Here is a 26,517-nt window from a genome sequence, read left to right as displayed (position 1 = left end):
TATAACTCAGACTATCAAAAATAAGAGTAAAGAAGAAATGTTCCATGGGTGAGCACGTATAACAATGAGGAAAATCATCCACATAAGAGGAGGGAAGTGAGATAAACGAGACAACCATCCTGTCATAAAAAAGGTCAGACCTTAACCCTATTGTAAGTATTATTGTATACAGGGCTGTCTGCAAATTACAGCTTAAGTCGTCTGTATCGAGACTGCAAAAATTGATATATAATGCTTAGTTTTACTCTTGTATGATTTGAGACCTTTTATCACTGCTCATGCTTGATTTAATATGTACACCTTAGTGTTTCCCTATTTTTGTAACAGTTTAGTAATTGAAGACAGGGAGCGATATGTGCAAATTAATTGAGTCCTATCTCTCTTTCAGGCTCATTGGCGACTTTATTCTGCAAGACGATTGTACCTACAGTTAAGATATTCTGCCATTCGAATGCAAGCAAGGATAAGAACAAAGATTGCTGTGCGTTCCTATGAACGCATTATCTGTGCCACGCTGACAATTCAGAGATCTGTTCGTGCATGGCTGTTGGCTAAGCAGGAGAGACAGAGGTACCGGACACTCCAGTCATCAACTCTGGTAATTCAGGCTGCATTCAGACGTTGGAAACAACACAACCTCTTGAAGCAAACAAGGGCAGCCCTTGTACTGCAAGCTGCATACAGAAAATGGAGAATCAATAAAGCTGCCCTCCAGGAAAAGGCTGCAGTTTGCATACAAGCCTGGTATCGAATGCATTCAAAGCGAAAATGGTACCTGCAACTTAAGCAGAGTGTAATCAGAATCCAGGCCTGCTTCAGATGCTTGAGTGACAAACGAGCATACAAAACTAAAAAGGGGCACATAATTACACTCCAACGGTACTGCAAAGCATACCTGCAAGGGAAGTTTGAACGACAGGAGTATTTGAAGAAACGCACTGCAGTTATACGTCTGCAAACTGCATTTAGAGCGATGAAAGCCCGCCAAATGCTAAAGCAAATCCAGGCCGCCTGCCTTCTTCAGTCATACTGGCGAATGAGGCGAGAGAGGCAGCGCTTCTTACATGTGAAATCCTGCGCCATCTTGTTACAAGCCCATGTAAGGAAGTGGCAACAGCAGCGTAGATACAAAAAATATAGACATGCTGCCAGAGTGATCCAAACTCGATACAGAGGGCACCTTGCTACTAAACGAGCTGTGTTGCTATACCGCAGAATAAATTCTGCTGTTGTGGTGTTGCAAACTGCTTACAGAAACATGCGATCCAAGAAAGAGGCACGTATGTTCAGATCTGCAGTAACTATTCAAGCCTTTTATCGTGCCTACATAACCAGTAAAAAGTTCCAAAAGTTGAAGCGTGTCATCACGAGAATTCAGGCTAATGTGAGGATGAGGCAAGCTCAACATCATTACAGAGCTCTGAAGAAAGCGGTGCTCTTTGTCCAAAGACATTACCGCTCAAAGAGGTGTATCATGCAGCATAAAGCCGAATTTACAAGCAAGCGGGAAGCTTGTATTCGCTTGCAGGCTGCATTGAGGGGACATTTGATCAGGAAACAAATGCACCAGTGGAAGAAAGCAGCAACTGTCCTACAAGCCCAATATAGGATGTTCCAGCAAAGACAGTACTATCTCACACTCCGAAGTGCAGCAGTTGTGATCCAACGTCATTTTGCTGCATATTGTGCACAGGTTTACCAGAGGAAGAAGTATTTGAAACTAAAAACATCTACAGTTTGCATACAAGCAGCATACCGAGGGTACAGAGCACGGAAAGCCCTTAAAATGCAATTCAGTGCAGCACTAACAATACAAACTGTTTTTAGAGCTTACTCTGCTCGGAAAAATTATCTCTTAACCATGACAGCATGCCTTACAATTCAGAAGTTTACTAGGGCCTACATAATTTCTAAAAGACAGCGACTGCATTTCTTAAAGGAGAGGAAGGCTGCAGCGTGCCTACAAGCAGCTTACCGTGGCTGGGTTGTCCGTAGGCAAATCCAAAAGCAACATATTGCTGCTGTTGTGCTTCAGTCCTCCTACAGAAAGGTTGTGGCTCAAAAACAGTTCAGACAAGTAAGAAAGGCTGCATTGACTATCCAGCAACATTATCGAGCATACTCTATTGGAAAGAAGCAACATGCGCTGTATTCAAAACTGAAATCTGCCACTATTACTTTGCAAGCGGCATGGCGTGGGCGGACTACTAGACTGCAAGCTCACAAACTCAAAGTAGCAGCTACAACTATTCAATCCGCTTATAAGGCCTTTTCACTCCGGAGGCGGTATGTTGCATGCAGAGGAGCAGCAGTTACACTACAGCGATGGTATCGTGCTGCCATCCATACAAAAGTACTACGTTGGCATTATCTTTATCTTCGTTGGGCAGTTATCACACTGCAGGCTGGATTTCGAGGTATGAAGGTTCGAAGACAAATGAAACAGTTGCACCAGGCAGCCACTACCATTCAGTCAGCATTTCGGAGGCATCAGAATTATGTTGCTTACAGCAGAATGAAAATGGCAGCAACGATCATCCAAATAAGGTACAAAGCAACCTGTCGGTGCAGAGATGTTCGTTCAGAGTATCTTGAGATGAAGAGAGCCACTGTTACACTTCAAGCCGCCTGCCGAGGGGCATTAGTGAGACTGGAAATGAAGCGCATACACAGAGCTGCAATCCAAATACAGGCACATTTTCGGATGTACTTGCAGAGCAGATACTACAAAAACTTAGTCCTGGCTACCAAATCCATGCAGCTAATTTACCGTGCATGCAGAGACCGAAATAGGCAAGTCAGAAAATACCAAACTCTCAAGAACGCTGTTGTCTGTATTCAGTCCGCCTATCGTGGCTTGCAAACCAGAAGGTACATGCATAGGAGGGATGTTGCAGCAACCATTATTCAGCAAAGATTCAGGTGTTATTTAGAAAGAGAGTGGTTTCTTTCGGTGAAGAAAGCTGCTGTTGTGATTCAGCAAAAATTTCGGTTAATAAGGCTTGGAAGTAATCAACGTAAACACTACATTTGCCTTCGTGAAGCAGCCATTACTCTTCAGGCTTGTTACAGAGGGTGGAAAGTACGGAAGGACCTTACGTTGAGACATAGAGCTGCCAGTGTTATTCAGGCATCATTCAGAATGTACATACTCAATCTGCGCTTCCGAGCTACAAAGCTGGCTGCCATTACTATACAGCGCCATTACAGAGCTTACAGGTTGGCAATCTATGAAAGGGAAAGCTTTCTGAAACAGCGGTGCTCTGTTGTGGTTCTCCAGGCTGCTTACCGGGGTATGAAAACTAGGCAATCCCTGAAGGTGATGAACAAGGCTGCCACAGTAATTCAAGCCAATTACAGAATGAGCAGATACAAGAGCCGATATAGGAACATTCATTGGGCTACCAAAGTGATACAGGAAAGGTTCAGAGCAAAGGGACAGAGAGATGTGGCAGTTAAAAACTATTGCACAGTCAAGAAAGCAGCATGCTGCCTCCAGGCTGCCTTCCGGGGCATGAGACTCCGAAAACAACTTCAAGGAATGCACAAAGCTGCAAAAACTATCCAACGACATTTTAAAGCCTTGTTAGAGCACAGAAGGTTTCTAAAGCTCAAGCATGCCTGTGTGGCTATTCAGAGAAGATACCGGGCATTAATCAAGGGAAGGCAGCAGCGCCAGCAGTACCTTTCTCTTTGCAAAGCGGTTATTCTTGTACAGGCTGCTTATCATGGTTCAAAGGTAAGAAGAGAGCTCCACAAGATGCACCAAGCAGCTACCACTCTCCAGTCTGCATTCAGGATGCACAGAGCTCGTGTTAGGTACCAAACTATGAAAATGGCCGCCAGCGTCATACAGAGCTTCTACCGCTCTCACACCGAAGGCCAAAAGCAGAGAGCCTGTTACATGGACCTTCGAAAGTCAGTGGTAGTCCTTCAGGCAGCATACCGAGGCATGAAAGTTAGGCAAAATGTAAAACGCATGCATGCAGCGGCAACAGTGTTGCAATCTCATTACCTCATGCACAGACAGCGGGTTTGTTACAAGAAGACCTGCTGGGCTGTTACAATCCTCCAGCAGACGTACAGAGCAAAAACAGCAAGAGATTCTGCAAGGCAGCAGTACCTGCAACTGAAAGGAGCCACTCTATGCATTCAGGCTGCCTTCCGGGGCATGATGGTGCGACAGCAACTTCGAGAAATGCATATTGCTGCTGTGGTCATTCAAAAGCGTTTTAAATGTCGTTCACAACAAAGACGATACCTTGGACTTCGAGCTGCTGTAACAGTCTGCCAGCAAAGATTCAGAGCGTCATTAGCTGCGAAACGGCAACAACAAAACTTTGTTCGCCTCCGAGAAGCTGTTGTTCACGTCCAGTCTGCCTACAGAGGTTTCAAGGTGAGGCAGGAAGTCCAGCAAATGCACACAGCTGCCACCACAATTCAGTCAGCATTCAGAATGCACCGTGTTCGGGCCCAGTATGAGGAGAAAAAAAAGGCCTCTTGCATCATACAGGCGTTTTATAGATCCTACATGAAAGGGAAACATGAGCGCGAGGAATACTTGGTCCTTCGCAAATCTGTGGTGGTCATTCAGGCTGCTTACCGCCGTCTGACCGTCTTAAGGCACATGAAAAGGTTACACAGTGCTGCAACAGTAATACAGTCCCAATATCGCATGCACAGACAACGCAAGCTATATAGGCAAATGTGCTGGGCAGTCCAAGTGTTTGAGAAGAGATATCAAGCAAAGCTAGTGAGAGATTCTGCAGTTCAACACTACAGGTTGACAAAAAAAGCCATCCTCTGCATTCAGACTGCTTTTCGCGCAATGAAAGCTAGACAGCTGGCCAAGAAAATGGTAGCTGCTCGGCGCATTCAATCGGTTTTACGAATGCATGCATCAAGGAAAAGGTTTCTTCAGAAAAAGACTGCCTCAGTGGTCATTCAGTCTGCTTTTAGAGGATATGTTACCAGAACCCGATACAAAGCAATAGTTGTATCAGTAGTTTTAATCCAAAGATGGTACAAAGCTTGCCGCTTGAGTCATCTTCAGAGACACCAATACCTTTTGCTAAAAAAGTCTGCAGTCACTGTCCAGTCTGCGTTCCGAGGGCTAGTGGCTCGAAGAATGGCTATAGAAAAACGAGCTGTAAGGAAAATTCAGGCCTACCTACATATGAAGGTGTATCGAAGAAAGTTCTTTCAACTCAGGAACTCTGCGTGTACCATTCAAGCGTATTATCGGATGTACAGATCACAAAGGCAGTATAGGAAGTGCAGAGAAGCTGCAATAATGCTACAAACTCAGTACAGAGCACACTTGGCAATGAAACGTCAACGAGAGGCTTTCTTGTGCACGTTGGCAAATGTCATCACCGTCCAAGCAGCTGTGAGGCGATTCATTGAACAGAAGAGGTTTCAGAAGATAAAAACAAGTGCAATACAAATTCAGGTAAGGATTGGAATTCAGCCAAGTTTTGAAAAATATCTAAAACGTATCATTACCTGCCATGGTTATGCAATAATCCTAATAGATGGCGCCTAATTTATATTAGGTCTCGCCTACTGACCGCTTTAATTGTAACTATGTGAGAGCTGAATACCCCCAGTCGGCCACAACATAAATATACAATTATCAAGAGTCTTTTGGACAATCCATTTTTAGCCATTGGCTACTGTGGTTCAGCTGGCGTTAGGCATTGGCTCACAGGGCTGTCCATCAGCATTTGAAACTGTCCATCGCATTTCGCGGATGTAAAGATCCAAAAATTAGTTCAGCTACTTGTTTTCAAACATGCAAATTCTGGCTGCCCAATCTTTCCCTCAAATCCCCTCTTCCTTTGCCCCCTTGCGCATAAATTGATATCTGATGCACCCCTATCTGTCCCTGTGGCCCTTGAATGGTTCAAAACCACTTTTTCTATATTACCTCCAGCTATCACATCTTTACCTAACAGACCAAATTACCATTCCCCCATATGTTTTCTTATAAAGTGAACCCTCTTGGCAAAAAGCAATGGTATTCCTCCTTCCAACACTCCATGTCATTGAGTCACAACTGCGCACTTAAAATTGATATTGATCCGCACCTCAAACCTTTCCTTTGGAACAATCATAAAAACAAAGTCTTACTGCCTGTGCACTTTTTACCAGTCTTCTGTATACCTGTGTGGTCTTTTACCATACTTGTGGGACACTGTATTTTGGGGCAGGTAGATCAGCATACTTCTTTCATTCACCCCTTCATGTGCTGCGTTCTGCACTAGGGATCTTAGGCACTCTTGCCCTGACCTCATCACTTTCTCCAACCTTCTGCTGTCATTCCATGAGTCAATGGATGTCTTACTCACTCCTAGTTACTTTTATCCTGGGACAGACAGACAGACAGACAGACAGACAGACAGACAGACAGACAGACAGACAGACACACAGACAGACAGACAGACAGACAGACAGACAGACACACAGACACAGACAGACAGACAGACAGACAGACACACAGACACACAGACACACAGACAGACAGACAGACAGACAGACAGACACACAGACACACAGACACACAGACACACAGACACACAGACACACAGACAGACAGACAGACAGACAGACAGACAGACAGACAGACAGACAGACACCCCCCCCCCCCCCCCAACCCAGACAACGAAAATTGTCTCCAAAACATAATGCCCTACCTTGTTGAAAACCCTAGTCGGACTTCACATTTCATGAACTTTGTTTGTGCTGGCACAGTCTTGCCTGATAGGCTAGCTGAATACCGGGCAGCTGTCTACTGTAGGTCCACTTCGAGAATTCCCAGTCTTATCTTGGCTCCTGAGTCTGTCGTGTGAAGTCCGGTATAGTGTTAGCAGGGCACAAGAGCAGTTGGGCAATGTGCACTAATTGTCACCTAAAAAATATTGAATAGTTATATGAAAACCGGGCTTCACTCATGCTTAGTTCTGTGGCAATTGGTCATAACCTTTCATAACTCTCTGTGGTATAGGAGGATACATACATACATAAATACATGGATAAAGTTTGGGTTGAGGTTTGTTTTCTCACATTATCTTGCAAGGAGCTTTAGTTTTTTTATAGTAAATTATGTACAATTGTAAATTTTCACCTTGTTTATGAGCTTAAGAATAAAGACTTGGAGACCCTGCACTGATAGTACAGGCAGTGGTGAGTGGCTCAAGCTATTTAAGTGCTCATCTTACAAAGAGTGTACTATGCTATATAGAGGTAATAAATGCAATGATCATTTGTGTGTAGTACGTTACATGTGGAGGTTGTAATTGGTAAGTAGTTAAAACATTCTTGTATTCATTCAGTGAATAGCATAGTCTACAGCAATGATTATGAATGCACACAATCTTACATTTGTATGTATTTTAGCACATTTGAAAATCTGGGGTAGGATATTGCAAATGTTTCCATCAAAGATGGGAGTCTGATTTTGGATTTTTGACGGTGTGCGATTAGTTAGTGTAGTTACTCATTTTTATGAGTTGCTTTATGTATTTTTGGGGTGGGGGGGGGGGGTAGGTGTTGGTTCTTTCCTCAACAGGTCTTGGTGCTCATTGCCCAGCAGTAATGTATGTATGGTAAGTAAAGAATTGTGGAGAGGGTGGCTAGGGCGGTCAACATTGAATCTGGGGAACTGGGTTCGAGTCTCTGCAACAACGCTCACTCACCATCCTGTGATACTGGGCAAATCACGTCGTGCCTAACAACAACAAAAAATGAATATGTCCGTCTGTAAGGCAACTGGCGCTCATGTAAAGCGGTATGATACCTTTGGGTTGAGTTTGTGCTACTTAAAACTCTGGAGGGGGGGGAATAGGTAATAGAAAGTAGCAAATTAATTGCATATTCAGGATGCATTTGCTGTATGCTAGCAACTGAATGGAACAATTATTTCTTCACCTTTTGTTGAACTGGAAAGCTTCAAACATGATGGAAGCATTGATTTTACACAAGAGGTACATGGGCAGACGACACAAGAACATGCCAAGAAATGTATTCCTAGAGAGAAGAGGAATGGAAAAACCAACAAGTAGTCTTCAGAAGAGCACTAAATGGCTTTTGCCAGTGCAGACTAGCCTCTGGTCTCCATGGCCATGTTCAGAGATATTATCTCCCAGTGAGGCGGGAGTGTGTCTACCGGGACCTTCAACCCCCCTTTGGATAGTGTGTGGCACAAAATGATAAAAATGGCTCATTGAGTTCACAACTTGTGGTCTAAAACAAGTGGAGGCCATTTTAAGATTTTTTTTTTGCGAGATGTCCATGTGGAAACCGTGAGATGGGTGAAAATATTTTAGGTTATAAATGGAATTAAGAATTTGTTTTGGGGACATAAGAGCTCCTTTTTTATTCTCTCTTGATTCGCTGCGCCCACAAGCCAAATGCCTTAATGACAGTTGGCTGCCAAGCATGCAATATTTGGGTCTTTGGTAGGCCGAGCATGCGCTGTCTGTCTCTTTGAAACATTTTGTTTTCTATCAGTGGACTTGGAGGCTTCCCATTACTTACCATTGGTTAGCTACAAATTCATTCTCAATTGCTTGCTTCCCGCTGGTCAGAGCTACTGTCGCCACTTCCTCTTTTTGTGCATGGCCATCCCCACTTAAGCATGGCCTAAGTACTTGTGTCCTTTCACGCCTCGCTTTTTTGGGAGCTATTTGTTTCTTTTGTTGAAGCATTCTACAGAGTGCATCTTTTGTAGCTGGTTCTGTCCTGTTTTTCTATCCTGTCCATTTGCTCCCTCCCACCCTCTCGTTGGGTGTTTGCTTGTTTCCTTCCACCTGTTTTCCATGTTGTTGTTCCCTCCCATTGTCGTGTTGGCTCCCTCACTTAGCATTACAAAAAAAGTGCTACAATGTGGAAACCACTGGCTGTGTCATAGAGCTTATTTACCTTCTCCCCACCTGCCTCACCCCTCTTAGCCTAGGTTGTCGGAGTTCAATACCTAAACAAGCATTGGTTATGCATTGGTTACGCCTATGTAATGAATAAAGAACTGTTTTCATCAATCATTGTCCGGGAGAAGGAAAAAACTCCCTGACAGATAACATGGGAGCGGAGAGGATGTAGCGCAGCCGCCAGAGCTGCTGACTCGAGAGCCAGACAGACAGACACACAACCCAAGCGCTGTGCAGGCAAAACCTAAGAAAGCATTATGAAACCAACACTATATTTTCCCCCCGTTTACAACTATGTTGCTTCCTAATCCTCCCACCCCGTCCATGCTGCTTCTTATCCCACCCGCCCGATCCCTGTTACTTCTCCCTTCTCCCCCTCCCACCCATCCCTGTTCCTTCGACCCCCTACCACCTGCCCCTCTTCCTTCGACCCATCCCACCCGCCCCGTTTCTTAGACCCATGCCACCCTCCCCTGTTCCTTCTCCTCCTACCCCCCACCTACCCCTGTTCCCTCTCCCCGTCCCTCCCGCCCCTGTTCCTTCTCCAACTCCCTCCGCCCCTGTTCCTTCTCCAGCCCCTGTTCTGTCAACTCCTCCCTCCCACTGCCCCTGTTCCTTCAGCCCATCCCACCCGCCCCTGTTCCTTCGGCCCATCCCACCTGCCCCTGTTCCTTCTCCCCTTCCCACCTGCCCCTGTTCCCTCTACCCTCCCTCCCGCCTGCACCTGTTCCTTCTCCCCCTACCTCCCACCTACCCCTGTTCCGTCTCCCCGTCCCTCCCGCCCCTGTTCCTTCTCCAAGTCCCTCCGCCCCTGTTCCTTCTCCAGCCCCTGTTCTGTCAACTCCTCCCTCCCACCGCCCCTGTTCCTTCAGCCCATCCCACCCGCCCCTGTTCCTTCGGCCCATCCCACCTGCCCCTGTTCCTTCTCCCCTTCCCACCTGCCCCTGTTCCCTCTACCCTCCCGCCTGCACCTGTTCCTTCTCAGCCTCTCTCCCACCCGCCCCTGTTCCGTCTCCCCCGACATCCCACCCTCCCCTGTTCCGTCTCCCCGACCTCCCTCCCACCCTTGTTCCTTCTCCCCCTCCCGCCCTTGTTGCTTCTTCCCCTCCCTCCCTTGTTCCTTCTTCCCCTCCCTCCCTTGTTCCTTCTTCCCCTCCCTCCCGCGTTCCTTCTTCCCCTCCCTCCCGCCCTTGTTCCTTCTTCTCCTCCTGCACTTGTTCCTTCTTACCCTCCCTCCCACCTGCCCGTTTCTACTCCCCCTCCCACCCTTGTTCCTTCTTCTCCTCCCTCCCGCCCTTGTTCCTTCTCCCCCTCCCTCCCACCAGCACCTGTTCCTTCAACACATCCCACCCGCCCCTGTTCCTTTGACTCATCCCACCCCGCCCCTGTTCCTTCTCCCCTTCCCACCCACCCCCGATTCCTCGCCCCTCCCCCCACCCGCCCCTGTTCCTTCTTCCCCTCCCTCCCACCCGCCCCTGTTCCTTCTTCCCCCCCCTCCCCACCCGCCCCTGTTCCTTTTCCCCCTCCCTCCCACCCACCCCTGTTCCTTTTCCCCCTCCCTCCCACCCACCCCTGTTCCTTCTTCCCCTCCCTCCCACCCACCCCTGTTCCTTCTTCCCCTCCCTCCCACCCACCCCTGTTCCTTCTTCCCCTCCCTCCCACCCACCCCTGTTCCTTCTTCCCCTCCCTCCCACCCACCCCTGTTCCTTCTTCCCCTCCCTCCCACCCACCCCTGTTCCTTCTTCCCCTCCCTTCTGTTCCTTCTTCCCCTCCCTCCCACCCGCCCCTGTTCCTTCTTCCCCCTCCCACCTGCCCCTGTTTCTCCTTCCCCTCCCACCCGCCCCTGTTCCTTCTTCCCCTCCCCTCCCACCCGCCCCGGTTCCTTCTTCCCCTCCCACCCGCCCCGGTTCCTTCTCCCCCTCCCACCCGCCCCTGTTCCTTCTCCCCCTCCCACCCGCCCCTGTTCCTTCTCCCCCTCCCACCCGCCCCTGTTCCTTCTCCCCCTCCCACCCGCCCCTGTTCCTTCTCCCCCTCCCACCCGCCCCTGTTCCTTCTCCCCCTCCCACCCGCCCCTGTTCCTTCTCCCCCTCCCACCCGCCCCTGTTCCTTCTCCCCCTCCCACCCGCCCCTGTTCCTTCTCCCCCTCCCACCCGCCCCTGTTCCTTCTCCCCCTCCCACCCGCCCCTGTTCCTTCTCCCCCTCCCACCCGCCCCTGTTCCTTCTCCCCCTCCCACCCACCCCTGTTCCTTTTCCCCCTCCCACCCACCCCTGTTCCTTTTCCCCCTCCCTCACACTCACCCCTGTTTCTTCTCCCCATCCTACCCGCCACTGTTCCTTCTCCCCCTCACTCCCACCCGCCACTGTTCCTTCTCCCCCTCACTCCCACCCGGCACTGTTCCTTCTCCCCCTCACTCCCACCCGGCACTGTTCCTTCTCCCCCCCTCCCACCTGCCCCTGTTCCTTCTCCCCCTCCCTCCCACCCGCCCCTATTCCTTCTCCCCCTCCCTCCCACCCGCCCCTATTCCTTCTCCCCCTCCCTCCCACCCGCCCCTATTCCTTCTCCCCCTCCCTCCCACCCGCTGCTCTTCCTTCTCCCCCCTCCCTCCCACCCGCCGCTGTTCATTCTCCCCCTCTCCCACCCGCCCCTTTTCCTTCTCCCCCTGCTTCCCTCCCGCCCCTTTTCCTTCTCCCCCGACCTCCCACCCGCCCCTGTTCCTTCTCCCCTCTCCCACCCTCCCCTTTTCCTTCTCCCGCTTCTTCCCTCCCGCCCCTTTTCCTTCTCCCCCGACCTCCCACCCGCCCCTGTTCCTTCTCCCCCGACCTCCCACCCGCCCCTGTTCCTTCTCTCCCTCCCACCCCACCCCACCTATGTTCCTTCTCCCCCTCTCTCCCACCCCACCCCTGTTCTTTCTCCCCCTCCCTCCCACCCCACCCCTGTTCTTTCTCCCCCTCCCTCCCACCCCACCCCTGTTCTTTCTCCCCCTCCCTCCCACCCCACCCCTGTTCTTTCTCCCCCTCCCTCCCACCCCACCCCTGTTCCTTCTCCCCCTCCCTCCCACCCCACCCCTGTTCCTTCTCCCCTTCCCTCCCACCCCACCCCTGTTCCCCCTCCCTCCCACCCCACCCCTGTCCCTTCTCCCCCTCTCCCTCACCTGACTCCGTCCCTTCTCCCCCTCCCTCTCTCCCACCCCTGTTCCTTCTCCCCCTCCCTCCCACCCCTGTTCCTTCTCCCCCTCCCTCCCTCCCACCCCTGTTCCTTCTCAAACCCCTGTTCCTTCTCCCCCTCCCTCCCACCCCTGTTCCTTCTCCCCCTCCCACCCCTGTTCCTTCTCCCCCTCCCTCCCTCCTACCCCTGTTCCTTCTCCCCCTCCCTCCCACCCCTGTTCCTTCTCCCCCTCCCTCCCACCCCTGTTCCTTCTCCCCCTCCCACCCCTGTTCCTTCTCCCCCTCCCTCCCTCCCACCCCTGTTCCTTCTCCCCCTCCCTCCCTCCCACCCCTGTTCCTTCTCCCCTAACCTCCCTCCCACCCCTGTTCCTTCTCCCCCTCCCTCCCACCCCTGTTCCTTCTCCCCCTCCCTCCCACCCCTGTTCCTTCACCCCCTCCCTCCCACCCCTGTTCCTTCTCCCCCTCCCTCCCACCCCTGTTCCTTCTCCCCCTCCCTCCCACCCCTGTTCCTTCTCCCCCTCCCTCCCACCCCTGTTCCTTCTCCCCCTCCCTCCCACCCCTGTTCCTTCTCCCCCTCCCTCCCACCCCTGTTCCTTCTCCCCCTCCCTCCCACCCCTGTTCCTTCTCCCCCTCCCTCCCACCCCTGTTCCTTCTCCCCCTCCCTCCCTCCCACCCCTGTTCCTTCTCCCCCTCCCTCCCTCCCACCCCTGTTCCTTCTCCCCCTCCCTCCCTCCCACCCCTGTTCCTTCTCCCCTCCCTCCCTCCCACCCCTGTTCCTTCTCCCCCTCCCTCCCTCCCACCCCTGTTCCTTCTCCCCCTCCCTCACACCCCTGTTCCTTCTCCCCCTCCCTCCCACCCCTCCCTCCCACCCCTGTTGCTTCTCCCCCTCCCTCCCACCCCTGTTGCTTCTCCCCCTCCCTCCCACCCCTGTTGCTTCTCCCCCTCCCTCCCACCCCTGTTGCTTCTCCCCCTCCCTCCCACCCCTGTTGCTTCTCCCCCTCCCTCCCACCCCTGTTCCTTCTCCCCCTCCCTCCCACCCCTGTTCCTTCTCTCCCTCCCACCCCACCCCACCCCTGTTCCTTCTCCCCCTCGCTCCTACCCCACCCTGTTCCTTCTCCCCCTCTCTCCCACCCCACCCCTGTTCTTTATCCCCCTCCCTCCCACCCCACCCCTGTTCTTTCTCCCCCTCCCTCCCACCCCACCCCTGTTCTTTCTCCCCCTCCCTCCCACCCCACCCCTGTTCTTTCTCCCCCTCCCTCCCACCCCACCCCTGTTCTTTCTCCCCCTCCCTCCCACCCCACCCCTGTTCCTTCTCCCCCTCCCTCCCACCCCACCCCTGTTCCTTCTCCCCCTCCCTCCCACCCCTCCCCTGTTCCTTCTCCCCCTCCCTCCCACCCCACCCCTGTTCCCCCTCCCTCCCACCCCACCCCCCCTCCCTCCCACCCCACCCCCCCTCCCTCCCACCCCTGTCCCTTCTCCCCCTCCCTCCCGCCCCTGTCCCTTCTCCCCCTCCCTTCCGCCCCTGTCCCTTCTCCCCCTCCCACCCGCCCCTGTTCCTTCTCCCCCTCCCACCCGCCCCTGTTCCTTCTCCCCCTCCCACCCGCCCCTGTTCCTTCTTCCCCTCCCACCCGCCCCTGTTCCTTCTTCCCCTCCCACCCGCCCCTGTTCCTTCTTCCCCTCCCACCCGCCCCTGTTCCTTCTTCCCCTCCCACCCGCCCCTGTTCCTTCTTCCCCTCCCACCCGCCCCTGTTCCTTCTCCCCCTCCCACCCGCCCCTGTTCCTTCTCCCCCCTCCCACCCGCCCCTGTTCCTTCTCCCCCCTCCCACCCGCCCCTGTTCCTTCTCCCCCCTCCCACCCGCCCCTGTTCCTTCTCCCCCCCTCCCACCCGCCCCTGTTCCTTCTCCCCCCTCCCACCCGCCCCTGTTCCTTCTCCCCCCTCCCACCCGCCCCTGTTCCTTCTCCCCCCTCCCACCCGCCCCTGTTCCTTCTCCTTCCTCCCACCCGCCCCTGTTCCTTCTCCCCCCTCCCACCCGCCCCTGTTCCTTCTTCAAATCCCACCCCTGTTTTTTCAACTCCAACCCCCGTTCTGTAATAGTGGATCTCTGTGTATAGTCATAATCTAGTGAATAGTCCCGCCCATGTGCGTGGACCCCGGCAATCAAAAATAATCTCTTAAGTTGTCAAAGAATGCAGAACTGCTAAGACAATTAAGAGAGAATTTAAAGACAAATAATGCAGCCTATATCTACAGGCTATACTGTCCAGTCCATGTAAATTCCACCCAAAAAAACACACACACATCACAGCCTGCTCAGTTTCCTCCATAGAGAAACTTTCCTCTAGCAGTAAAAGCCTCTGGAATGATGGAGAGGAAGGCATGGACAGACAAGCCCCATAGGCTGCCATTATGTGGCTTAAATAGGATACTGTGCCTTGAGGAGAACTTTCCAGAACTTCTCCCAGTATCCCAAAATGCACAGCAGGTCCCTTTTACTTTGAGTTCTTTTTTCCGGCTCCTGCTAACAGGACCCTGGTGCATTGAGCTCTCCCTTTTTCAAGGGTTTATTGGATTTTTGTGCACTTTCGGTTTAAAAGTGTTATCAGTTTGTGTACTTGGTGTTTCCCTTCACTCCTGTGTATTTGTTCAGGCTTTTTAGGGCTCTAAAATGCCTGCTCTTTTCGACAAGTGCCCAGCATGTGGAAGGAAGAAGTCCAAGACTGATCCACATGACGTCTGCATACTCTGTCTCCCTGAAGCACATGTCCCTGAAGAATGTGACATCTGCCAGAACTTTTCAGCAAGGACCCTGAGGGAAAGGCTGAAGATTAGGCTTCAAGGCCTACAGGAGAGACGACTGCAGGCTGCAGGTGGGTCTGGGCAGGCTGGGAAGGCTCCCTCTGCCTCTGCTGAGGCCTCGGGGGAGCTCCCCAGAGGCAGGAAGCCCAGCAAACGGTCCCGGTCTCCGTCGGCGTCGATTGCATCGGCGTCGAGAGGGATGATGACGGTGTGTTCCCCATCTCCCCAGGGCTCCGGGTCAAGATGGTGTGAAGGATCGACGTCGAAGGGCCTGGGTAGGCTGCCGTCGAGACCGTCGACTGCTTCTTCGGTGTCGAAGAAGGAGCAACAGGCGTCGGCACTCGCCGTCGAGGCGACACCGCCCGTCGCCGTCGAGAAGACGGTTCGCATCGAGAGGATCCTCGACGTCTAGGACCTCAAGAAAGTGGTCGGCGTCAAGGAGTCGACGCTCATCGGCGAGGACTGAACGTTCGTTGTGGAGGTGGCGTTCGGCGTCAAGGAAGAAGCGTTCGACGTCGCGGAGGCGGCGTTCGACGTCGAAGTCGTGAAGAAAGAGAAGAAAGAGATCGGCGTCTCGGAGACTTTCCAACTCTCCTAAGCGGCGCAGAAGGAGTTCTGGCACCAGAAGTCATGCTGGGTCTGGGGAAGGACGCCGGAGACGGTGATCACCTACTGGAGGGGCTTGTTCGCAGTCCCCTCCCCCGAAAAAGTCACCGGGCTCGGTGTACTCGGTAGTTTATACACCACCTCGGCCGAAGACGCCCCCACCTCCTGTACCTAAGGAGGATCCTCCCATCAACCCTCCGCTTCCACCACTTCCTCCCTCAGGACAACCACCACCACCGCTTCCGCCGCATGGGCCCGCTCCTCGGTGTTCCTCTGCCAAAGTCGGGGTCACTGCCTCCCCTTCCTATTCCGCCTAAGGGGACTCCTAAACCAAAACCCCAGGATAGGCCACGGAAGACGCCTCCACGGAAACCTGCGGAACGTCCACGAACTGGGAGATCGCGTTCTCTTTCCAGGAGGAGGGACTGATCGTGCAACAGGTCGTCCACGCGGTCGAGACGACGCCACAGGAGGCGCAGTTCTCGTTCCCATACGAGGTCTTCAGGGACCAGGGACTATTCTCCGACTTTGTCGGAGTCACCGGAGACAAGGGTGTCACCGGTTGAAGATCTAGTGTCCTTTCCTTTCACAATGTCCTGTTAAGAGGTGCAGCAAAATTGGGCATCTCGTTGACGGTGCCCACGCTCAAGACATCGGTAATCTTCGAGCTGCTGCACCAGAAACATCTGTCTAGGCCATTACTGCCACTGGTACCGGGCCTGGAGGATCCGGCCATGGACCTTTTTCTCACCCCGGCGGTGACTAAGGCGGCCCCCTCGAGACTACAGAAAAAATATCGGGCTCCCGACTCTGATCCGGCTTTTCTAAGGGTGGAACCCCCTCCAGACTCTGTGCTAGTGACGGCGGCTCGTAAACAGCATGCCACCACTCCATCATCCACAGTCCCACCAGATAAAGAATCTAGATGGCTTGATTCGGCTGGGAGGAAGGTTTGTGGGACGTCGGCGACTTCCATGAAGGCTGCGAGTGCCAGGGCCTTGTTGGGGCGCTATGAGCGAGCCCTCTGGGAATCCCTCCAGCAGTTTGTAGAACACCGGCCTCGTGACGAGAGAAGATTTCCAGGAGGTGTTAAATGAGGGTATGTTGGTGGCGAATCAGGTCATCAGTGCTGCAGCAGATTCTTCCCTCCTGGCGGCGCATGGCTTCTGCCATGGGATTAACCCGCGACGACATGCCTGGCTCCACCTCACGTCGCTGAAACCGGACGCACAACAAAGGGTTGCCAATTTACCTTTCTCTGGCGAAACCCTGTTTGAAAAACATGCGGATGACGAAATGGCCCGCATGAAGGCGGAGGCCGAAACACTCACGGCTGTGGGTCTGGAAAAGCCCAAGGAGACAAAGAAATCGTACCGCCCGTTCCAGAGACGGTTCGGTGGACATGGCAGAGGGCGTGGCCAAGCTTCGGAACAGCAGCAGTTCTGAAGGCCGTTCCAGAAAGGCCAGAAGGGCTGAGGCGGCCAACAGTCTGCACCAGCGACCAAAGGCCTGGCCGGGTCTAGGCCCTGAGCTCTTACTTCCCCTGCATCCGTTGCCCACTCCGGTGGGGGGGAAGCATTCAATTTTTTCTGGCAGAGTGGAGAAAAATTACTCGGGACAAGTGGGTGCTGAATATTGTTTGCAATGGATAGTCTTCGCTTCACCAGCCCGCCTCCAGCAATTCCACCGGTCAGCTTACAGTTTCAGCTGCGCGAGCTCCAGGCAGAGGCCGATATCCTGTTAAGGAAAAAGGCGATAGAAGACGTACCTTTGTCTCAAAGAGGAAGAGGTCTGTACTCCCGGTTCTTCCTGGTTCGCAAGAAGGACAAGAACGAGTTCAGGCCCATTCTGGACTTGTGACAGGCAAACAAGTGGATTTGAAGAGAGAAGTTTTGCATGCGGTCGTTGCATCAGATTTATCCTCAGTTGCAACAGGGAAACTGGCTATGTGCTATAGACCTACAGGAAGCGTAATTCCATGTGCTCATTGCACACAAACACAGGAAGTTCCTGCGATTCCAAGTCGGTGCCAATCATTATCAATACACAGTACTCCCATTCGAACTGAAGTCTGCGCCGAGAACATTCTCAAAGTGTATGGCGGTGGTAACAGCACACCTGAGGAAGAACAAGGTGTTAGTCTACCCGTACCTGGACGATTGGTTGATCAAGGCCTCCTCCTTCGCGGAAGCTCGAGCACACTTCCAGAAGACGTGCGCTCTCTTGAACAAGCTGTGGTTGCACATCAACATGTCCAAGTCTGTCCCGACTCCGGTCCAATGCATACAGTACTTGGGAGCCTCCATCAATACGCTATCAGCAAGCGTGTCTCCTTCGGAGGAGCGACTATTATCACTCCTTTGGAAGGCTCAGGCTCTTATGACCACTCCATCTACAACAGTGAGGACGGTGTCTTCTCTACTGGGATCGATGGCCTCTTGTATCTTCCTAACGCCACATGCACGACTGCACATGAGACCGTTGCAAGAGTGCTTGGAGGACCAGTGGGATCAGCGGAAAGGATCTTGGGATGACAAGATACGGCTGTCTTTGCATGCTCTTCAGTCTCTGAAGTGGTGGTGTTCAGCGGAGAATCTCCTCAGAGGGGTTCTCTTCCACAAGGACATTCCCACGCAGACTGTCGTGACGGATGCTTCTCTCCACGGTTGGGGGGCACACTTACAAATTCAAGGAACGTGGTCCCCGATGGAGGCCACGTATCACATCAATTTCCTGGAACTCAGAGCTGTTCACTTGGCACTGAAGGCCTTTCATCCAACCTTTCAGACCATCTCTCTGCTTGTACAGACGGACAATACGACCACAATGTATTACCTCAACAAGCAGGGGGGTTCGAGATCACGCACTCTTGTCGCAGGAGGCGCATGCGATCTCGCACTGGCTTCTGGCTTCTGGCCAGAGGACTGATAACGGCTACCCATCTGCCAGGTGTGCAGAATGTTCAGGCGGACGCATTGAGCAGACTGATTCAGGAAAACCACAAATTGGTCATAAACGACAAAGTACTAGGAGAAGTCTTCGCAAGGTGGGGGACTCCAGACGTAGATCTGTTCGCCACCGCCGAAAACAGAAAATGCCGAGACTTCGCCTCCAGGTACTACCAGCAGGAGACGCTGGTGAATGCGCGATGGATCAACTGGCCGAACAGCTTTCTGTACGCTTTTCCACCCATTCCCCTGATTCCGGCGGTGCTCAACAAGCTGGCCTGGTCCAGGGCGCGGATGATACTCATTGCCTCGGAATGGCCCAGGCAGTGGTGGTTCACGGACCTGCTTCACCGGTCTCTCCTTCCTCACATACGGCTGCCGTGCAGGCCGGACCTTCTCACGAAGTTCGGGGGGCAGTCTGGACGTAATGTTCATTCCATTAAGGTTCATCTTGCTGCATTGACTGCCTACAGGAAATGCCCTTCACAGACTTCCTTCTTCCAGATCCCTGTGATCAAAGATTTTTTGGAAGGCTTGAAGAAAGTATTCCCTCCTGTCAGGCTGCCTTCGCCGTCATGGGAATTGGATGTGGTGCTGTCCAGGTTGATGAAGGAGCCTTTTGAACCTATTCATAAGGCTTCGTTGGAAGGCGGCGTTCATCGTGGCCATTACATCGACCCGCAGGGTGAGTGAAATTCAGGCGTTGTGTTGCAAGAACCTTATACTGTATTTCATGCTGCTAAGGTTGTTATGCGTGCTCACCCTAAATTTCTTCCCAAGGTTATTTCTGATTTTCATGTCAACCAGACCATAACTTTGCCTATGTATTTTCAGAATCCTTCATCTCCAGCGGAAAGGCCTCTACATTCCCTGGATGTTAGGAGGGTGCTGAAATGTTATCTGGATAAAACCAAAGATATTCGTAGGTCAGACCAATTGTTTATAAATTATGCATCCGTCAGGACGGGTCTTGCTACCTCTAAGGAGTCCATCCCTAGGTGGATTGTGTCCTGCATACAATGTTACCAAAAAGCTAATAAGACCTTAGGGGGTAAACCTAAGGCTCATTCCACCAGGGGCAAAGCTGCCACGACAGCTTTGCTCCATAACGTTCCAATTGCAGAAATCTGCAAGGCAGCCACTTGGAAGTCGGTTCATACCTTTGCTAAGCATTACTGTCTGGACACTGATGCCAGGGCAGACGCTCAGGTTGGGCAGGCTTCACTGCGAAATTTTGTTCGCACAGTAGTGGTGTTAATTTTCTTCTCTCCACCGCCGCTTTGGTGTGGGGATGGGCTTGCCATTCTATTCACTAGATTATGACTACACACAGAGATCCCCTACGACAGAAGGAGTAGTTTCTGTCCTGTTTCTCCAGTTCTGTAGTAGGGGTATCTCTTTTATAGTCATAAGCACCCGCCCTCCTCCCCGGTGGAGAAAGATATTCATGTAATGAATGTTACAGGTCTGGCGTGTTACGCCTCCAAAAAGAACAAAGTAAAAGGGACCTGCTGTGCATTCTGGGATACTGGTAGAAGTTCTGGAAAGTTCTCTTAAAAGCACAGTATCCTATTTAAGCCACATAATGGCAGCCTATGGGGCTTGTCTGTCCATGCCTTCCTCTCTATCATTTCAGAGGCTTTTACTGATAGAGGCAAGTTTCTCTATGGAGGAAACTGGGCAGGCTGTGATGTGTGTGTGTTTTTTTTGGTGGAATTTCTAGTTGAAGTACTGGACAGTGTAGCCTGTGGATATAGGGGGCATTATTTGTCTTTAAATTTTCTCTTAAGTGTCTTTGCAGTTCTGCATTTTTTGACAACTTAAGAGATTATTTTTGATTGCCGGGGTCCACGCACATGGGCGGGACTATTCACTAGATTATGACTAACAGAGATACCCCTACTACAGAACTGGAGTTATAGGACAGAAACTACTCCTTCCTTCTCCTCCCTCCCACCCGCCTGTCTTATCCCCTGTTCCTTCTATCCTCCTCCCACCCGCTCCTGTTCCTACTATCCCTTCTGTTCTCTAGCCCATCCCGACGTCCCCTTCTCTAGCCTCACCCGATTGCCAAAGCAAATAGCTCACCCATAGGCGAGACCTATTTACTTTGCCAATGCTTGTTAAAAATATTTTTGGTCAGTTGGAAATATATTTCGGCGATATAGGTGCATCCACTTCTTCCTTTGTTTCTTGAGCGATGTAAGTGAATGCATTGAAAAAACATTCACTTGAAAAGCATTCTAGTGTAATGCCATTGTGTGCGGGTAAAAGCAGATTAATAGATCCTCGGGTAATTGACATAATTGGAAAAAAGCAAAACCAAAGGGGAAGATCCATCATTCTTTAGCTCACTCCGCCACCCCAGTTCAGACATGGCCATATGCAAATCAGTCTGATCCTGTGCCTCATGGGAACAGTCCAGCCCGAACTGCATGCCATGTCTTCCCTGGACTGGAAACAAGCATCCTGGGACCGGTTTCTGGCTAATCAGCCGTCATCAGCCAGGCTAGCTTGAATCCAGTGGCAAAGTGAGCAAGGGACCCACTTCTGGGCATACCCAGCCAACTTAGTGCGAACAAAGCAAAACCAAAGGGCATGATGGATGGATTGAGTGATGAACATTGCAAGGACTTACCCCCAGTCCACTGATCTAGGTTTAATCCATCATCATTCTTTAGCTCACTCCGCCACCCCAGTTCAGACATGGTCATATGCAAATCACTCTGACCCTGTGCCTCATTGGAACAGTCCAGCCCGAACTGCCAAGCCATGTCTTCCCTGGACTGGAAACAAGCATCCTGGGACCGGGTTCTGGCTAATAAGCAGTCGTCAACCAGGATAGCTTGGATCCAGTGGCAAAGTGAGCAAGTGACCCAAGCCTGGGCATACCCTGCCAACTTAGAGCGAACAAAGCAAAATCACCAAAGATCTCTTGACTGGGGTGAATGTTTTGATTTGCTCTGCATTCCGTCCATCAATTGTGTGCCTTTTAATTGGAGAAAAGGGCATGCGAAAGTCTTCCTGTTCTAAAATGAGTGAGCTGTAAACTTAATTTTCCATTATTTGCGCCTTCCTTGGGCTTTTGTTATGCTATGCTTTACTCTTTTGAAGTGCAGGCTTCACGCTGTATTTCTTGTTGCTCTGAGTAATGGTGACACTAGGGCATGGCCTTGTGAGGCAACAATATTCTCATGTTTCGGGTAGAAACAGTTGAAAAGCAATCTACCGTAAAGGAGCTTTCAATCAGTGTATGTAAATCATGTGTTTATCAGTTTAAAATAAATGCCAGAACGCATTTTCTGTTTTTTGGGGCAAAAAGTTTAGGTGATGGGCAGAGGACTTGTAGCAGAAGCCGCGCTGCAGCTTGCCACTGTAAAATGTAAGATCATTTGTTATTTCTTTTACTTTCCATATTTAAGCACGTTTTTCAATTACAAGTAGGCGTACTAGAAGTGTGTATGTGAAAGACGGTGCTATTCTTTTGCTAGGCACACAATTCACTAATGGCTTATAGTTGGCACTTTTATGTTTGACCAAGACATTAGCACAAGAGCTTTGGAAATGAAGTGAAACATAGCCATTTTATCATTACAGACCTTGCTTATTAATGCCAAATCTTTTTTTTCTTTAAAAAAAACATAACATACCTTTATGTAGGCGCTGTGGCGAGGATATACCCAGAGAACGACGTTCCTGAAGTACAAGGCGTCTTCCATGACAATCCAGATGCATTTCCGGGCACACCGTGCTCGAACAGTTCAACGACAGAAGTACAAACAGATGAAAGACGCTGCCATTTTAATACAGGTGTGTGTTCTTCACCTACGTGTGTGATAGTTTTTTTTGTTTGTCTTTTCTCTTTTTTCCTCTCAATAGTTTTAATTGTTACTAACATTTGCAAGTATTGATGCATTGGGAATAGTAGTATGTGTCTAAAAGAAGAATCCATTATACAAGGATCCTTTTAAGGAACAAATATTAAACTGAAGTGTTGATATTTATAGTATTCGAAGGTCGGCTATAATAATTTCATGAATTACCTTGGATTGGTAATGCTCCAGTTCATTTCATTGTGGTTCTCCTTGCCTTTCTCAGACTACTCTCCCTCCCCTCTTGTTGTCCTAAGTCACGATGCACAATCTACAGTTTGCATTCAGCTATAAAATGAGCCACAGAGAAAATGAATCACAGAGAATTCAGTATGGAGCTGCTATTCAAGGTAATTTTAAGTAGATGTAAGTAATGTTGTGACCCACCCTAGGTCTTTCCTGGACTTGTCCATGAGGTACATTGCCACAGCGGAGTTTTGCGTTTTGAATTCTAGGGGTGGTATTACTATTTAATGCTCTCCCTTGTGTCCAGATATTGGCCTGAGTGACATTACTTTCAATGTACCTCATTACTTGAGGGCACATGTTTTGCTACTTCAACTGCTACCATGTGTTAAAGAAACTCCTATTAAAAAGCCACCTGCAGGGTCTTGCACACAGTTGAAGGATGTGGGATTCTCTCTGACCTGAGCAAATTGTATCAGAATTCTGCCCAGTGCTGCAGTTCATTCTGGCAGGTTGGGACACTGTGCAGGTGGTCTTTAATGACTAAAGTCCACCCACATAGTGACATTACACTCGTAGCCACAATGACAGTAGAGGAACAGTTAGATATGGTGTATTACCGGGGTGTCTACAACCTCACAAGTAATATTTGGCGGTCGATGCTCTTACTGTCGGAATCAAATTTTTAAATATGATTCAATGTTGGCTTGTCATAATTACTTTTCTAGGTGGAGTTTTGCCATAGTAGTAGGAGCTCTGGGACTACAGATCAGCTTTTTATACCATAGCAGATTCAAAGGGGTCCCATTGATTCTATTGCCTGTACACTTCTTGCACCTTTCACAACTACCCAAGCCAGCATAAAGAGTCCTTAATTGAAGTATCTCTCCCAGGAACTGCACACTAATGTAGCTGTTTGCAGCAATCTACCTGATTTACCAATCTCATTCCTCCAGTTCATCACAAACTTGCAAGCTTTGAATCCAAGCAAACCTCGTGGTCAGCATACACATGTGAACAAGATTACTGTCATCCATCCACATGTGAACACAAAAGCACCACAAGGTCAAAACTTTCTTTGTGGTGCGGATGCCATGGAGTTGTGGATCCTTAGCTGTTGGTGCTCTGTGCCTCTAGTCTGTTACTTGTGCTGCTCCTTTAAGGGTTCAGTCACATTCTTATATGGAATATAGCCCTTTTAATTTGGTGGAACACAACTTGAAGGTCGCTGCTTTCTTGAGGATGTGGTTTGATTGTCACCTCAGTGGAAGGGGTTCACGGTTTGATTGTCACCTCAGTGGAAGAAGTACACGGTCTAGATCTGTGCCTTTCGCTAACAGCCATATTAGGTCTCGCCTGAGCCAGCGCATGCGCTGCTCTGGCGAGAAATTTAGTAACTGGGTTTTCAAATTGCTACCCAAAGACTTTTGCCGGCCTCCAGCGTGCGGTTATGCGCGCGTTGACGTGCACAGGCCATCTGGCTTTCTGGAATGGCTCATTAAGCCTTACAGTGTGTGACTCCACTCCCCTACCACCTCCCATCTCCCACTCCCTTCTCATCAGCTTCTCTTATTACAATCTTCCCGTGTCAAGCGGCCAATGCTTGTTTTAATTTTCATTGTGTTGGTTTAGATGATATCCACTTATATTGACGCCCCAGGCCGCCCGTGTTCAGACTCTTAGTCAATAAAAGCGCAGGAACTTTAAACCAAACCTGTTTTTCCAGACTCAGGAACTTTGGTTCTTTCAATTCACTGCAGCTCGCTCCACACCCAGTCACCCCAGGGCACTAATTGTAATAAGTAAGCTATAAAAACTTCAGCTTATTGTCTTCCAAAAAACTTCTGCTTGCTCGGATTCCGAGCGATCTTGGAGTAGTCGTCCTCAGACTACTAGGATTAAAACTGATGGGTTTCTGGCCCATTCTGCAGTCTTACGGAAAGCGTCTATTAATATTTCAGAAGGGAGACGCAGCTGCAAGTCAATAGCTTCCCTTGAAATCAACGCTTACCGTCTGGAAAACGGCACATTATCAGAAGAGGAGGATTTTCACTGAGCTGTCTACGGAACGGTGCCGCAAAGTCCTCCACAGGCACGAGGGTTAATTGCCCTCCTTAAAAAATTTGTTGCAAAAGCACTTTACGAATGCACAATACATGTCACCTTTCACACAAAGCCTAATTGGTAGACTTCACAGAAACCTACGTAGGAATATGTAAATCATTTGCATCCCAAAGAGCCCCTCATTCTCACTGTATCATAAAGCAGTTTGGAGACACAGGACATTTCACACAAGCTGAGGCCATTGTTACAACACCAGCCTGCTCCATTTACAAGCTGTGTCACCTGGAGCCTAATAACTTCCACTGAGCTTGGCTTGTTGGGGGCGGGAGGATGACTCTCTTCCGCCCGAGAACATTTGAAACAAAATGATGTCAAAAAGTGCATTTTGGAGCATAATTTTCACAATCCTCTGCTAAAAGCTCTGAATAGGCACTCATGAAATATCCGAGGACTTTCATGATGTGCCAAGCCTGCGAAGCTCCGCAGGCGAGGACCATTTTTTTTTCAGAATTGCTATGTGGTCCCGTGTAAGTTGAGAATGAATCGTCTTCTGTATGCCAAGGACAACATATTACCATGCGTGTCCTCCATTATGCCAAGAATAGACTGTAGCATGCCAGGGCCAGCATATTGCTCGGGTCCTAAGTAAGGCAAGTATTCCCTTGAGTAGGCCAAAACCAGTGGCACACTCTCAGGCATACCCCACAGTCTCACTCCCTCACACTTACCCATTCTAACTCGCTCACATTCACACTCCGCCTCTCACTCATAGCCACTCATTCATATAAACCTACTTACACACTCTCACTCACAAACACACGCTCATGGTCATTCTTTCTAAGTCGCACTACTTCAGTCATACTTGTTTCACTCACTCTTGATTTCGCAATCCTTTTTCACTCAGTCTCACTCATTCTCACTTTCACTCACTCTCGCTGTTACACACGCTCACACAGACTCTTTCTAATGCACACAATCACACTCAGACACTCCTTCCCTCACTGATTTCCCCTTGTACCCAATCACACTCACATGTTGTCACACACACACACTTTATGCACTCACTCACATGTCCAGAGCAACAACATTGGATTTTTCTTTTACCTATCTTGCTGCTTCTGATGGCGACTCCTCCATGGCAACAGTGGAGTAGGAATCTGTATCTGGACATAGTAGCAATCAACACATGATTACGACACTGCAAGCGAGGAACTGGACAGGATAGAGGGGACAGGATGTACATTAAGACTTACGACGTGCCATGTCAACGCTGGTCTTCCGATCCTATCAGATGCTACGACTAGTCTAAGGATCTCACCCCTGCTGCTCTGTGAATTCTGGTTGGGCAAAGAAGTGCACTGATGAGCACCCTGACAGTCTCATTTTCAGGGATATGCTGTGCTTGCTGAGGCATGCAATGTATGCCTGGTAAATAATATGTTCGAGGCATGTGGGCTGCTGAATTCATATCTGTGCATAGATCGCCGCCTGGTGTTGGGTCCGGATGATTGCACATTGTTGTCCTGGAAGAGTCTTCGAAGTATCGCGCGATAGGTGGTTCCTCCCCTGGACTACAGTGCGCATGGGCATCCTTTCCATCCTCAGATTGTTTTTTTACGCCATTGGGTTCGGCTGTACTTTCTTTACTCAAGTTCGGAATCAATAGAAAAACTTTTCTACAAGGCCTAAAGGCCTTTAGGGTCGTCGGTATTGTCATTTCGATCGGTGCCGAGTACTTTGTTCCAGTTCTTTTCAAGCAGGACGTTGAAGAAAGCCGCGTGGCCTTTTCGACACCAGAGGCCCGATCGTCGATGGAACGGAGCCCGTTCAAACAATGCCCACTTTGTAATTCTAAGTACCCACACATCGATGCACACCCGGTGTGCAACAAGTGCCTATCTCCAGAGCACAATGAGGCCAACTGTCTAGCTTGTGTTCAATTCAGTTCGAAG

General features: G+C 50.3%; 1 protein-coding gene across 1 annotated transcript in view; it reads left to right on the top strand.

Moving 5' to 3' along the window:
* The window catches only part of ASPM (assembly factor for spindle microtubules), a 388,799-nt gene that overhangs the window by 175,665 nt on the left and 186,617 nt on the right, over window positions 1-26,517 (top strand). Inside the window, exons 19-20 of the mRNA XM_086954783.1 lie at window positions 389-5,452; window positions 22,104-22,253. Of these exons, the coding sequence (XP_086810909.1) occupies window positions 389-5,452; window positions 22,104-22,253 (5,214 nt within the window). The remainder of the gene's footprint in view (window positions 1-388; window positions 5,453-22,103; window positions 22,254-26,517) is intronic.

This window comes from Lissotriton vulgaris, chromosome 1_1, assembly GCF_964263255.1.
Source record: "Lissotriton vulgaris chromosome 1_1, aLisVul1.2, whole genome shotgun sequence".
Taxonomy (NCBI): domain Eukaryota; kingdom Metazoa; phylum Chordata; class Amphibia; order Caudata; family Salamandridae; genus Lissotriton; species Lissotriton vulgaris.
Note: the sequence above shows the minus strand (reverse complement) of the source record. Positions and strands in the feature narration are given on the sequence as shown.